The sequence below is a fragment of the Amia ocellicauda genome, chromosome 3, assembly GCF_036373705.1.
Source record: "Amia ocellicauda isolate fAmiCal2 chromosome 3, fAmiCal2.hap1, whole genome shotgun sequence".
Lineage (NCBI taxonomy): Eukaryota > Metazoa > Chordata > Actinopteri > Amiiformes > Amiidae > Amia > Amia ocellicauda.
In genome coordinates this window covers 12659871-12674365 of record NC_089852.1, presented here as the reverse complement: position 1 = coordinate 12674365, position 14495 = coordinate 12659871, and the positions used below count along the sequence as shown (strand labels likewise).

General features: G+C 43.5%; 1 protein-coding gene across 3 annotated transcripts in view; it reads left to right on the top strand.

Annotated features, from left to right (window-relative positions):
* The window catches only part of lamb2 (laminin, beta 2 (laminin S)), a 48088-nt gene that overhangs the window by 22239 nt on the left and 11354 nt on the right, over nt 1-14495 (top strand). For 2 of the 3 annotated variants that reach the window (XM_066698208.1, XM_066698207.1), the window contains exons 8-22: nt 1989-2191; nt 2778-2898; nt 3511-3699; nt 4646-4825; nt 5842-5954; nt 7803-7882; nt 8497-8632; nt 9154-9312; nt 9399-9526; nt 10060-10180; nt 10649-10841; nt 11023-11166; nt 12074-12305; nt 12567-12730; nt 13340-13372. In XM_066698208.1, the coding sequence (XP_066554305.1) occupies nt 1989-2191; nt 2778-2898; nt 3511-3699; nt 4646-4825; nt 5842-5954; nt 7803-7882; nt 8497-8632; nt 9154-9312; nt 9399-9526; nt 10060-10180; nt 10649-10841; nt 11023-11166; nt 12074-12305; nt 12567-12730; nt 13340-13372 (2196 nt within the window). The remainder of the gene's footprint in view (nt 1-1988; nt 2192-2777; nt 2899-3510; nt 3700-4645; nt 4826-5841; nt 5955-7802; nt 7883-8496; nt 8633-9153; nt 9313-9398; nt 9527-10059; nt 10181-10648; nt 10842-11022; nt 11167-12073; nt 12306-12566; nt 12731-13339; nt 13373-14495) is intronic. The other variant, XM_066698210.1, reaches the window with a different exon arrangement.

The window sequence follows — 14495 nt, the reverse complement described above, 5'->3', positions numbered from 1 at the left end:
CTCACAACCATAGATTTCGGTAGGTTGAGAGGCAGTGATATATCTCATGTGGACTCCTGCTGAATTATAGTAGGGCCCAATGTGTCATGTAATCATAGAATCTGTTTGCATTGTGCACAATTACAACCCCAAAGCAGAGACAAAACAAAAAAGGAATGAATTATTGACTGTTGAGAAGATTGAATTTAGTTTAGTTTAGCCTGCTGCCAAAATATGGAAATAGGATTAAGGCAGGAATGCTCTATATTAACCATTCCGAAATGTCTGGTATGTTGAAATGGCACGCATGAGGAATGGGGATCTTAGACACATAAAACAGACCTTGCCACAGTGATGAAAAATACAGAGTCCCTCACTGAGAGTGTGGGTCCATATACATTATAGGCCTCTGCCATAGGGCCTGCTGTTTTGTGTCCTCAGTCTACTGCAGCACTACCTCCACATTACATTAAAGGAAAAGACGTAAACATGATCGTGAAAGAGCCGCAGTTCCACAGACACCTGCTGATTAATAGTACTAGTTTTTCTAGAGAGGCTGTCTTCTGCCTCCCAGGTATATTAATTTTTTTCTCTCTCAGGCTTTCTCTTTCTGTTGGTGTTTAATAGCTCTTGCCATGCTGAAAGTATTCATTATTTCACCAGGACTCCTGGCATGTTTTTTTTGTTCTGTTTTTTACAAATTTTAAATAGCAGAGCTTCGCTGAGTGTGGGAAATGAATTGTGTTCCTACACTCAAGGCCTTGTGAAAGCAGCTCTGAGAAAGGATATGCCGAGATAAGAATGGGCGTGAGGGGAGCTAGCAGCACGATTCTGCTTTCTCTGTGTTGTTCGCATTTCAAAGAGCTCCCTTTCTGTACGGCACCCAGCCAAGGGTTTACACATAGTTCTTTTTTTAAGATTTGGTTTAAAGGGAAAGCTACTAATTTGGGGAACACATCATGACCCGAGTTCTTGACAGCACAGAAGTGTAAACGGTTATTACCAATCATGTTTAGATTGAACTTTGTGTGGAGCATAGACTACTTTTGCTTGCATTTAAGTTAAACGGTTTTCAGTAATCTCTGTTCATCATAGTGATCATGGCAAACAGCTGGCTCAAGACATAATGCTACTGTTTACATTATTTATGATTAATGCCATATTTACAGGCTAAAAGGACAGTAGCCACACTGTCTGTTTATACACGTTCCCTGTGTGCTTGTTAGCTTCTCTTTTATACTGCTTTGCTCTGTCCCCCTCCCTATTTAATAGTTAAACTCTCGGAAAGTGCTGGCCTGTTATAGTTGGCCAACTGCCAGTTCCCTGTGCCTGAGCTGCAGTTTGATTGTCTGAGTTTGCTTCCCTCGGACAGGAAAACGATTGATTAAGCTGGTAGTGAACAGCTGGGGTGGCTAGGGTGGATTAGGGAAAGATGTGAACTTTTATCGCCGAATGGCTTTAGAAGTTTGATGGCAACTTGTTTGTGTAGCTCTCAAAAATGTGCTCATCTGTTCAACTGAAGAGTTACAGCTGTGTTGCTTAGACAAGAGGCAGCCTCTTAAAATGCCTGAAACCAATTTATCTTATGCATATATCACCCACATCTTACCCTATCAAACCATACCATAGATTCTTTGAAAATGTCACAGCTGTCCTGTTTTTATTTGAGTTGTCTCGGGTATCATTGCTTTTGGGGACCAATAGAAAGCATAGACTACCTAAAATAGAGGGCAAACAAACAATATTGTCAACATTACTGTGAGCAATTTTGTACACTGCGAAAAAAAAAAAAATTGGTGGTGAGAAAATTGTGATTCTGTTAAAATTAAAGCAACCTTAAATGTATATCCTGGTGGTAAAAAGTAGATTATGTCCTGACACAGATCAGAGCTGGAGTTGGGGTGAGTCCTCTGCCTGCACTGCCCTGTTCTGTAGCTCACCCCAGTGGGAGACTGCAGCCTCTCTCGACTCTTCTGGAGTGTAACCTTCCTCCCGCCTCTGTTCCCTAGACCAGCTGAAGATCACCAACCTGCGCGTCAACTTTACCAAGCTGCACACGCTGGGCGACAACCTGCTGGACTCACGTGTGGAGATCAAGGAGAAATATTACTACGCCATGTACGAGCTTGTGGTCCGCGGCAACTGCTTCTGTTACGGCCACGCCTCTGAGTGCGCCCCGATATCCGGCATCAGGGACGACATCGAAGGCATGGTGAGAATGCCCACTGGCAGTCCCGACAGAGGCCCGTACAGGTTTCTGCTGAAAGTCTGAAACATTATTGTTCTGGGGATCCTTGGTGGTTTTACTATGCTTCACTGTCTTTGACAACCATCACATTCTGGATCATTAATCATTAAGATATATTAATACAAATAATAATCATAATAAAATGTCTGCACTGATGTCCCAGCCTGGATACAATGGAGTATAAAATGCATTGCGTCCAGTTAAGTACTCAGTTCTTTTAGATCCTTGATTGAAGGAAATAGTATTGAATATTTGTTTTTCTTAGTATTGAATATTTCTGCCAGCAGTCTGCATTTGGACACTCTTACTAGTCCAGGGGACTTATTAAGGCAGCCATTGCAGTTTAATCAAGTTTTAGGTCTCAAATTACTGGGAAAATGCACTTTAATACATCCCCACAATATGCCCGCAATGATATCGATGAGCACAATGTGTACTCTGTTATGACCCTTGTGCAGAGTACCCCTCAGTGCAGCTGAACAGTATGGAAATTGTGATTGTTTTTACTGCTCATGAAAGAGCAGCTTGTTCGGTTTCCACTGTGTTTCAGGTGCACGGCAGGTGTGTCTGCAACCACAACACGAAGGGTCTGAACTGTGAGCAGTGTGAGGATTTCTACAACGATCAGCCCTGGAGGCCAGCCGAGGGCAGGAACACCAATGCCTGCAAAAGTGAGTCTGATACTGTCTGGCCACCTGTTTGCTTTTTCCGAACAAGAACTGTCAAAATTCAGTTGTACGACGACATATGTATCTTGTAGCAGACACATTTACGAGTCCCTCTGGGCAGTTTAAATCTTGTTTTTGATCTTGTTACCACAGTTGTTTTTCTTTTGGGCCTTTTTTGCCTTCGGTGTGCAGCCTACTCAGCACAAGACCCACATGGAGGAAGAAATCCAGCTGCTCATTTTGTTCATGTATTCAATGATAAAAGCAAAAGTGGGATTTTGAAGGAAAAAAGCACAAAACAAACAGTCTTATACATCACCATATTACTTCATCCGTTTGAGTAACAAGCCTGAAAGTGGTCCTGTTAATGTCTTTAAGCTTGTAAGTTCTGTAACTCAGTGTTGTCCTCCAGGCTGTGTTCTATATGACATCACTCTCTTGCTGGCTGAACGCCTTCTTCCAAATAGGGGTGTAATGGAAATATTTGTAACGATGGTAGCTGACCTCTTTGAAATTCGAAACTTTTAAATTTCACAAGGAACTGCTTTAGGAATACCCTACACATAAACTCTGCCAGGCTGTGCAAAAGTAATTGTGTGCTATTGGTCGCTTTAGAATGCAACTGCAACAGTCACTCCAGCCTGTGCCACTTCGACATGGCGGTGTACCTGGCCATGGGCAACGTGAGTGGGGGTGTCTGTGATGACTGTCTCCACAACACCATGGGCCGCAACTGTGAGATGTGTAAACCCTTCTACTACCAGGACCCCGCAAGGGATATCCGAGACCCAGGCGTTTGTGTGGGTGAGTGACAGTAACAGTCTTCTTACCGTCAACGTTCTGACCAGCAACCATCCCAATATCTCTACACTTTCAGCATGCTTAGACATTATGTTTGTAAATACAGTGTTGCACATCCCTACATGCTGTTAAGCTGAAGAAAAACATACCTTTGAATGCATCTTTTTTCATGCACTGTTTTTTGTTTTGTTTTGTACTGGGAGATGTGGCTTTTTTGTATACCATTTTACCAGTTCCTGAACAGTTGTATTAAAAAAAAAAAAATGAACAGAACAAGTACTTTGACTTACTAGTTTCCCACATCACTGAACTAATTACACAGTAATAACAACCCATGACATCATAGGGAACAGAAGCACATGCTATTTGATTCAGTCTATTAGACCAGGTCAAAGAACACATTTCATCCCCCAACGCAAACCATCAGCACAACAGAGAATAAATATTGTGTGGGATGCATTGCAATGTGATGAAGTATAGAACTAATAAAGGAGATGGCTTCAGATAAATATAGTGTCAAGGAAAAATCTAAAAATAAAATGGAAACCTCATGTTTGAACTGAACTTAGCACAGAAAAATACACCAAATTGTCTTCATAAACCACCAGAAAAAGCCATAAACAAATTTGTAAGAGTCATAAAAGAAGAAAAATGCATATCTATTGTATTGCCCTTGTAAGGGATTAACAACTTCTTGAACAGAATTCAGGAAATGTTAACATTTTCTCTTTAGCTTCCGCCAGATGTGTTTGACAGACTTTTCCAGCAAACCTCATGCTGTTATAAAGCAGCACATATTGAACAGTGGGGCTGTGAGCTTAAAAACCCTTCTTCCATGCGTGGGTGTAACTGAGTGGTGATGGCGCAATGGCGCAGTCTCCCACCCCCCGTGTCTGTCCATGTCTGTCTGAGAGTGCAAATTTCTGAGGGGGGCTCTTCCCTTCCACAGCCTGTGACTGCGACCCCGACGGCTCTCTGAATGGGGGGATCTGCGACGGGCATGACGACCCAACCCTGGGCATGATTGCCGGCCAGTGCCGCTGCAAAGACCACGTGGAGGGGCCTCGCTGTGACAAGTGCAAGTCTGGCTTCTTCGGCCTGAGCGCAGACAACACCCAGGGCTGCCAGCGTGAGTACTGCCAGAGGGGGGTAGCAGAGCGGGACAGGGCACTCAAGGCCACTGTATTGAACATGCGTTTTCTTGGGTGCTCAGTTCATCCACAGTCTCCAAACCAAATCAAGACCAGAACTCCTTACGCTGCACAAATTCCAGAAGAAACATTTCATACTTTGCTTTGTGAAAGATTGATGTTACCCCTCAAAACTTGATAGTGTTGCTGCGTTCTCCTATTGGGAACAGGTGTATATTTATCTGTTCTGGCACACAGTTTGTGAATGTGGCACAGTAGACGGTTGCGATAGGTAGCAGGATTCTACAGCTTTAAAATGCTAAGCAGTAAGTAAGAGAGCAGAACTACAACTGCTGATAAATATTGAATAACCTTTATTTCAGTAGTCACAGCTTACTTATTCACTCAGTTAACATGAGTGCATCACCCACACAGCAGTTTTAGCAGTTTCACTGTTAAAGAGCACTCCTCAGAAGTCCATCTGTCAGGGTGTGTGGGAGTGCCGTGTGGGTTCGTTTTAATTACCTGACCTGTTAGTGACTCAGCGACAGAGAAAGTAATTGTTTGGAAATTAACTCTCCTGTACAGAAATAGAGTAGAACCGAAAACTAACAACACTCTTCACTCCATGGACAAATTGCCTAAATCATTTGAATTGACACAATAAACGTGTTTAATTTAAATTGCAGCTACCTTCATTATATACCTTTTATACCAGGGGTGGCTAACCCTGGTCCTGGAGAGCCGCAATCCTGCAGGATTTCCAAGTCTCTCTTAATTACCAATCAGTGGATATTTTGAACACAGGGACTTTTTGCCTAATTAAGACCCATAATTGGTTCAATTAAACAGTTAACAATCTGAATAAAACAAAAACCTGCAGACCCTGCGGCTCTCCAGGACCAGGGTTAGCCACCCCTGTTATATACCTTCATTAGCTACCTTAATTATAAATATGTTATTGATAGTACATGTATAGTCCTGTAAAGCATATCACTCTCTCTCTGACCCCCAGCCTGCCAGTGTGACCCCCAAGGCACCGTGTCCGAGAGCCCCCAGTGTGACCCCATCAGCGGAGACTGTTTCTGCAAGCGCCTGGTCACCGGCCGCAGATGTAATCAATGCCTGGTAGGAACTCCACAACCTCTCCGGGTTACCCGCTGTGCATTGACGTTACACTGTGGTGTTTGGCCAGCATCATACAGGCCTCCTTAGAATACTGGAATGCAGATGAGTCAATCCAGTCCTTCAGGGTCAGAGGACCTGCGGTTTGTGTCCCAGACTTTGATTATTTGAAATATTTACAGTGCACTGCCTGGATAAAACTGACAGGTTTGTCCAATGTCAATATAATTGAGAGGTGTTGGTGGAATGAGAGTCAGATATCCCCATGGCCCTACAAGCACTGCTTTTGACAGCCCTGCTTTGATGTCTACCGTTATTGAAACCACACCCTAAGAATGACACACAACAGTGCCTGCTCCAGTGCTGTCCAACCATACCCGTCATGTTCAATCACATTGAAATAGAATGACATCACACAGAGCAACACCGGCAATAACAATCAAGTTTCAGTGTCAGGGTCTATTGTGAGAGTCAAGGTCTCTATAGGCACTCTGTTACAATTGAGGAACTGAAACGTCTAGTACAGCGCACCATCTTTCTCTCTCCTGAGGTATTGCACCAGATTCTGCTGTATATTCCACACTGGTCAATTCATTTTTTACGGAATTCAAATTAATATGAAGACATGATCTAAAACCCAAGTTTGTAGGTGAAATGCTTGTGGAGCTGTTTTTGGTAAACTACTCAGATGGAAATGACTAAACTTTTGTATGCTTTTGCAGTGCTTCTTTGAATTTAAAACATAGTTAAAAGATATTACATTATGAATATATATAGATAGTAATAATGTTAAATGTGTATTTACATCAATGAGATAACCTTGTTTAAAAAAATAAGTGTTCCTGTAAATCCCCTGTGCAAATCCCTTGTTTCCAATCTGTGCCAGTAACACTATCCAGGAATGTACATTCCAGACTGGGCTCTTTGTCTAAATTTAGTTCAGGGCTTTGGGCCTCTCAGCTGGGAGTGGTTTACAGGCTAATTGGCTTCTCATTATGATAGTGATACAAAATGCATTTGATTGCAAGTGTAATTTGAATTCAAGACTCATGCATTGAACAAACCCATTATAAAACACTGTCCATATGAAAATATTTTTGACATTCTGTATTTATGTAAAGGACACACCTGGAAAAAGTGACTGTATGTCTGCTATGCCTGTATTCATTAAAAGGTTGCAGTACTGATGCTGCACACAGTATGATATTGCGTATAGCATGTGGGATGTCAGGCTGTGTCAAGTCCAGCCATTTTCACGAATAGTCCTTTAAGTCTTTGAACTGAGACATTTCAGTTGAACATGGTTCATCTTTGAAATTGCATAATTCATTTCTGCTGTGTATACTCTCCTGAAGGTTTATTAATGTTAAGGTGGATTTTGCATTTTATTTTCTGGATATCCAGTGCAGATGCAGATTGAATGTACATGAAAATATGTGAAATTTTTAAGTGAAGCAATGATGATGTGACAATAATTGGACAGTTAAAAGCAAACAGACAATTCTGTATGAATACAAAGCACCCTGGAGATTACATACAGCAGAAGCTAACTGCAGCAACTAGCTGAATTGCTTTAACTGAAATGTTGCTTTAGGGAAAGACTGAAAGAAAAATTGCTCAGAACAGCCGGATTTGGCAAAAACCTAGTGGAAGTACACAATTTAAGTGCAGCACACTATTATTAGCTAAAATCATGGAAGATGTGATGACAGCATATGCGTGCAGATACTCTGTGTTTAACCCGCAGTGTAACTGCTTTTGTGTTTGTTTTCGCACAGTAGTTTACAGCAGTGCACTGTGGGTATGGTTTGGTGAGTGTGTCTCTTTCTATGCTGTGTGTTGTCCTTCTAGCCGGAGCACTGGGCGCTCAGTCACGATCTCCATGGTTGCCGGGCGTGTGACTGCGACGTGGGCGGGGCAACCGACAACCAGTGAGTGCTAAACTGCTCTGCTGCCGCTCTGTGCAAATCCCTGCGCATGGGCCATCTACAGGAAACTTGTGACGCATGTCCTGGGAAGCTTTTACAGTACTTTTTAGTTTAGATGTTGAGCATCGCATATTGAAAAGCAAATGTGTGAAAAACATAAATATGACATTAATATGCATGTAACCTAATATAGTAGTGTAATTAGTCGCAATGCAGTAGGATCAATATTTATCACACTAAACCAAAACAGTGTTGTTAGTTCTTTCAGTCATTAATTGTCAAGTGTTAAATAATGTATAAACAGATAAACATTTTCATAGTTAAACTGTATGTTTTTTTTATGCATCTACTTTCAAGTCCAAGGGCTTTTCTGCAGGTTATTTCCGTTAAGGGGTGCATTTTCAATTTTAAAATTCTTATGTATGTGCGGTGCACAGCTGTGTCTCGCACACAATTGGTTAATCTGACATTATCGTTCCTGTGGGAATTCTAAATCCTGTGAATAAGAGCAATTTCAATAAGGTTTTTGCTCATGATAAATAAAAGTTCAAGGGAGTGTTTCTATCCTCTGGCCTTTATTTTGAGTGATGACTGACATATCCCCATCTGTCCCTCAGCTGCTCCATGGAGACAGGCCAGTGTCGCTGTCGCAGTCACATGATGGGGCGGCAGTGCCATCAGGTGGAGTCAGGGTACTACTTCATGGCTCTGGACCACTACACCTATGAGGCTGAGCTGTCACGCCTGGGCCAGGTAAAATCAGCGCTGTGCAGAGACCCTTGACCCGCTGGTCAGAACACGCTTGGTGCTGTAATGTGGCAGATGGTTTGTCCATGAATTCTGATCTGTGACTTCCAATCCTGGATTCTAAAATTGGTACAGTTGTGAAAGACATTAGATAATAATAAAGAAATTTTCACAAACTTTTGAATTCTGCACAAAATCCATAGAAAGTAACAATTTATGTTTTATAAACAGTTAATGATAAATAAAAAGCAAGGTAAATAATAACAATGAATATTAGTCGTTGGAATCTCCATTTATTTATTTATTTGCCAACTGCACACGTAACATTATTTGTATGCCAGTTCCATATAAATATATATACAGTTCTTATTGATTATCAGCAATTTGATAATACAAAAAACATAAAAAGTGGGATCTGGGATTCAGTACTTGTTAGCCCAGTGCAGTATGCTGTAGTATTACAGAATTTTTATGAATAGGAATGGCACTTGGGAGGGTACAGTGTGTTTGTGTGTGTGTGTTGGCAGGGCTGCTCCGTGGTGGACAGGGAGCCCCAGCCCGGCCGCCCCCCCACCTGGACCGGCACAGGTTTCGCCCGTGTTCCCGAGGGTGGCACCCTGGAGTTCCACATCAGCAACATCCCCTTCTCCATGGAGTATGATGTCCTGATCCGCTACGAGCCCCAGGTGAGAGCCGCTGCTCCATCTGTGGGTTGGGATTGGAAATGTCGCCCCCCTGAGGACGCTGCTCACACGGTGCCTGTGTGTTCCAGCTGCCGGCGGAGTGGGAGGAGGTGCGAGTGACAGTGGTGCGGCCCGGCCCCATCCCCACCAGCAGCCCCTGTGGGAACACCATCCCCGCGGACGACCTGCTGTCTGTGTCCTTGCCACCCGGCGCAAGGTCAGTATGCACCACCCCACTGACCACGCTTATGGCCTCAACAGCTTTCAAACAGGGATTTACTTCTTCACTGTTCTAATTTTACTTTTAACTGACACACGCAGACAAGCTTTCTTTTTCTTGATAGTTAATTTTTTTTTCAATCCAGTGTCACTCATACAAGTAACAATAATGCAAGATATTCCTAAAACAAATAGTTTTTTGTAGATACATGGTTTGACTATAATAATGTGGAGGTTAAGAATTAAGTCGGCAACATTGATGTGTATGTAATACACGCTTACGTTTGTAAGAAATGTATTTAAGCTGGAGATTTTCAGGACTGGCACTTCCCAGAGTACATTTATTTTATTTAAGTGATTACGCAGAAACAAACCCACTGAATCTGATTTAAAGACCACGAGTGGTCTAGTGGTATTTCAGCCCATCATTACAAAGAGCTTTTCCAAGGGTCTGTAATGGAACCGAACGTCCCAGTGCTGCATGCAAGTTGCTGAGTGTGCATCTCAGAGTGTGCTGCTGTGTTGTGACAGGTACGTGGTGCTGCCCCAGCCTGTATGCCTGGAGAGACGGGTGAGCTACACCCTGCGCCTGGAGTTCAGCCACTACCGCTCCCGAGAGAAAGTCCCCAACGCCAATGTCCTTGTGGACTCGGTGAGCCTCCCACTCCGAACTACCCCTCTATATATTCACCCATCACTGCTCGCTCCTTATAGTCACAGGGCGAGTGGGTGAGTTCTTCACTTCATAGTGAATGGATCTGAAGGATTGTCCGTGTGGAAAACCCTGCGCTTTCTATGCTGGTTGTGTTGGAATGGGAATGGAAGGTCAAGAAACCAGAAACCAGTTGGTCATTCTCCATCATTCCCTGTGCTATCTATTGAACTCTATTTCACCGCTGGGGCTGGGAAGAGCAATATGCATCAGAAGGTAACTAGTAGGCCGCAGTGCCACCTAGAATCTGAGGATCATTGCAACATGATCTGTAGGCCCAGCCCTTGTGCTTCATTCAGCTTTTCCATGCATTAAACTCGGGTAGCAGAATTTGCTACCCCCGCCAAAAGTTCAATTGTACTTTCTTTTTTGGATCACCCTCCTGCCTGTTCTCCCCCCTTCCTCCAGATCGTCCTCCTGCCTCGTTACTCCTCTCTAGAGATCTTCATTTCCGGTGACCCCGTGTCCATCAGCCGCAAGGAGAGCTTCGAGCGCTACCGCTGCCACGACAACAGCAAAGCCGTAGTCAAGCCTCAGCCCAATGACGTCTGTGCCAAACTCCTCGCCAGCATGTCCGCCATCATCCATGACGGAGCGCTGCGTGAGTCCAGCAACGGCCTTGTGATGCTGACATATTAATGTTGCTCAGACTTGAAAGGGCTGTGACTTGAATTCCCATAGCTCTGCATGGGATGAAACTCAGTGTTCAGATTATTTATCTTTCAATTTGAAATATTACTTGTGTTTGACAATTTCTCTATCCTCACTGCCTACCTCCACAGCCTGCCAGTGTGACCCTCAGGGCTCAGTCAGTTCAGAGTGTGACTCCAGGGGAGGGCAGTGCCGCTGCAAGCCCAACGTGATTGGCCGTCGCTGTGACCAGTGTGCTCCAGGGACCTATGGATTCGGCACAGCAGGCTGCAAAAGTGAGTCTCCTGCGAAGGCATCTGGTCAGGCCTTATTCCACGGCATAGTTCTCAGAGGGCAAATTTCAAATGAATCCTCCAATGCACTTTCCAAATTCAAATTCCTGCATATTATGTTACTTTGTACACAGCCTGGTTAACAATGTACTGTAACTGTTTTTTGTTTTGTTTTTGTTTATTGCAAATGCCAAACAATGTCTCATTGTGAATCATCAAAATTGTGCACAGTAAAAAGTGAATAGTTCAGCCTACTTGGTATTTCCTGCTTTAAACAACTGAATGTCTTAATCTTTATTGCAGTGAATGCTTTCAGATATTTTTCAGGAAGGTGTTACACTTTTGCTGGGCTTACAGTAGCGTACCCGAGTCATGCTGGGGCGGCACTGTGTGTGTTGGGATCGTATTTACACTATAGAAAGGCGAGCAGAGAGATTGACGTCACAAATAATGAATGTGCTGAGTAGCAAGTCGATGCTGCATTATGTGTGTGACGGTGAAAGACAGTGAAAATTCCAATGGTGTATCATGATGTTCTGGTTGTGTTTTTTGGCATCTTTGGATCTTACCTACTGAATAACATGACAAGACATAAGGCAAAACATTATTTATTCATGCTTACTCTTTCCAAACTGTTTATATATTAAAATAATTATAATACTATAGTACAGAATAAAGGCATTTAAACCTTAGTCTTAATAAACATTAATTTTAAGTAGTATTTGTGTAGTCCCTGTAATCCCGCCCACGGCCCCCTTCAGCCCGGAGCCAGATTCAGATATGTTATGCGGTTTCACAGTTTGGTTCCGGCTCAGGTATTTGTTAGTGGAAACACACCCATACCCGCTTGTGTAAATGAGGCATTTGTGGTGCTGTGAGGCAATAACGAGTCCGTGTGTTCTTCCCTCAGCATGTGAGTGCAGTGCAGACGGCTCACGTAGTCGGCTGTGTGAGCAGTACAGTGGTCAGTGCCTCTGCCGCCCAGGAGCCTTCGGCCTGCGCTGCGACCGCTGCCAGCCCGGATATTGGGGCTTCCCCAACTGCCGGCAGTGCCAGTGCAACGGCCACAGCGAGGACTGCGACCAGAGGAGCGGCAGCTGCCTGGCTTGCCGAGACAACACCGCGGGGGACAAGTGTGACAGGTGCGAACCCTGTCTCCCTCACCAAGGGAATCCTGTCTGCCCATTGCTTACATTGAAAACCATCTATTTATCCAAAATATCAAGATGAACATTGTTCAAAAACACATTGGAATTAGTTTCAGTTACCTATGGGCACTGACATGTCTAGAGTCTTGTGAACAGTTCTTTACAGCAGTATCAACTGTACAGAGAACTGAGTAAGCTGTGTCTGCATATATCTGCAGCTGCTTTGACTCCACATCCTGCATTGATTTTCCACAGATGTGCCAACGGTTACTATGGCAACCCTGTTTTGGGAACAGGGGAGCAGTGTCGGCCATGCCCCTGTCCCGACGGCCCTGCCAGCGGACGACACTTTGCCACTTCCTGTTACCAGGACAACCGCAACCGGCAGGTGGTCTGCAACTGCAACCAGGGATACACAGGTCAGTGTAGCTCTACTGCACACGCACACTCAAACTCTCAATACAGATAAGAGCAACTGAATCTGACCTCTCTTTTGTATTTTGGCTCAAGTCAGGAGAAATCCTTGAGACTTACATATCAAAGTTAAATGAGCAGAGGGATACAAATTGTACATTTTGAAGTTTCTGGAGGTTTGTTTTAATAGTGTTGGTTCAGCCTTAGTTCATTTAATGCTAAAGAGTGTGAAGGTAGTGATTTCAAAGTCTTTAAAAATATGAATGTAGGAGGAATTGAAAAGGTAAAGTGTAACATTATTAAATTTGGCTGGAATGTTTTGACGGCAAACTGAAAAAGAACTGCATTGATCTCTATTTAATAACAGTTAACATTGATTAGGATTGTGTGTGTTGTTTTTCTCTTTAGATTCAATCCTTTCCATGTATAGTCTGTCTGAAAAAGCATCCTATGTCTCTGTGGGTATGTGTGTGTGTGTGTGTGTACATATGCACCTGTGTGTGTATTTTGCTTAAGCAAAATGTATGCAGTGATACTCAGGTAGAGCCCAGAAGAGTTGGGCATTGATGTTGTAATAACTGTTATCGTTTCCCCCCTACCCCCACACGCCACAGGAATGGTTAAACGTTCAGAGGGGAACTCCCTGCGTGAGTAACAGAGAACCCCGCACCCCCACCCTCCTTCCCTACCCTCTCCCTGCATGGCTTCAGTCTCCCGTGACACTGTGCCACTCCATGCACTCCCAGCACACACAGCGCTTTAACTTTGGCTTGACCAGGCCGGCCACTGTAGGATAGGCCAACACCTGACGCACATTCATAGCGGAAGTGAGAGTACCCAAAACAGCCAAAAATGAGCCATCATTGCGAACTACAACAAGTGAGAATTAGATTCAACTACATTCAAAGCACCTCACTCACTGAACCAGCTATAACAACAGCAAAGCTCTTTTTGGAAACAAATCTATATAATAGTGTAACAAATCCCTCCCTGTTTCTTAATCCAGAGTCTTCCTAATTAATTTGATGTGCAGAAGCTATTTTGTCTTATGTATTTACAGTACTGTGCAAAAGTTTTAGGCAGGTGTGAAAAAATGCTGTAAAGTAAGAATGCTTTCAAAAATAGACATGTTAATAGATTATATTTGTCAAATAACTAAATGCAAAGTGAGTGAACAGAATAAAAATCTACATCAAATCCATATTTGGTGTGACCACCCTTTGCCTTCAAAACAGCATCAATTCTTCTAGGTGCACTTGCACACAGTTTTTGAAGGAACTCGGCAGGTAGGTTGGCCCAAACATCTTGGAGAACTAACCACAGTTCTTCTGTGGATTTAGGAAGCCTCAGTTGCTTCTCTCTTCATATAATCCCAGACAGACTCGATGTTGAGATCAGGGCTCTGTGGGGGCCAAACCATCACTTCCAGGACTCCTTGTTCTTCTTTAGGCTGAAGATAGTTCTTAATGACTGTCACTGTATGTTTGTGGTCGTTGTCATGCTGCAGAATAAATTTGGGGTCAATCAGATGCCTCCCTGATGGTATTGCATGATGGATAAGTATCTGCCTGTACTTCTCAGCACTGAGGAGACCATTAATCCTGACCAAATCCCCAACTCCATTTGCAGAAATGCAGCCCCAAACTTGCAAGGAACCTCCACCATGCTTCACTGTTGCCTGCAGACACTCATACGTGTACCGCTCTCCAGCCCTTCGGCGAACAAACTACCTTCTGCTACAGCCAAATATTTCAGTTTTTGACTCATCAG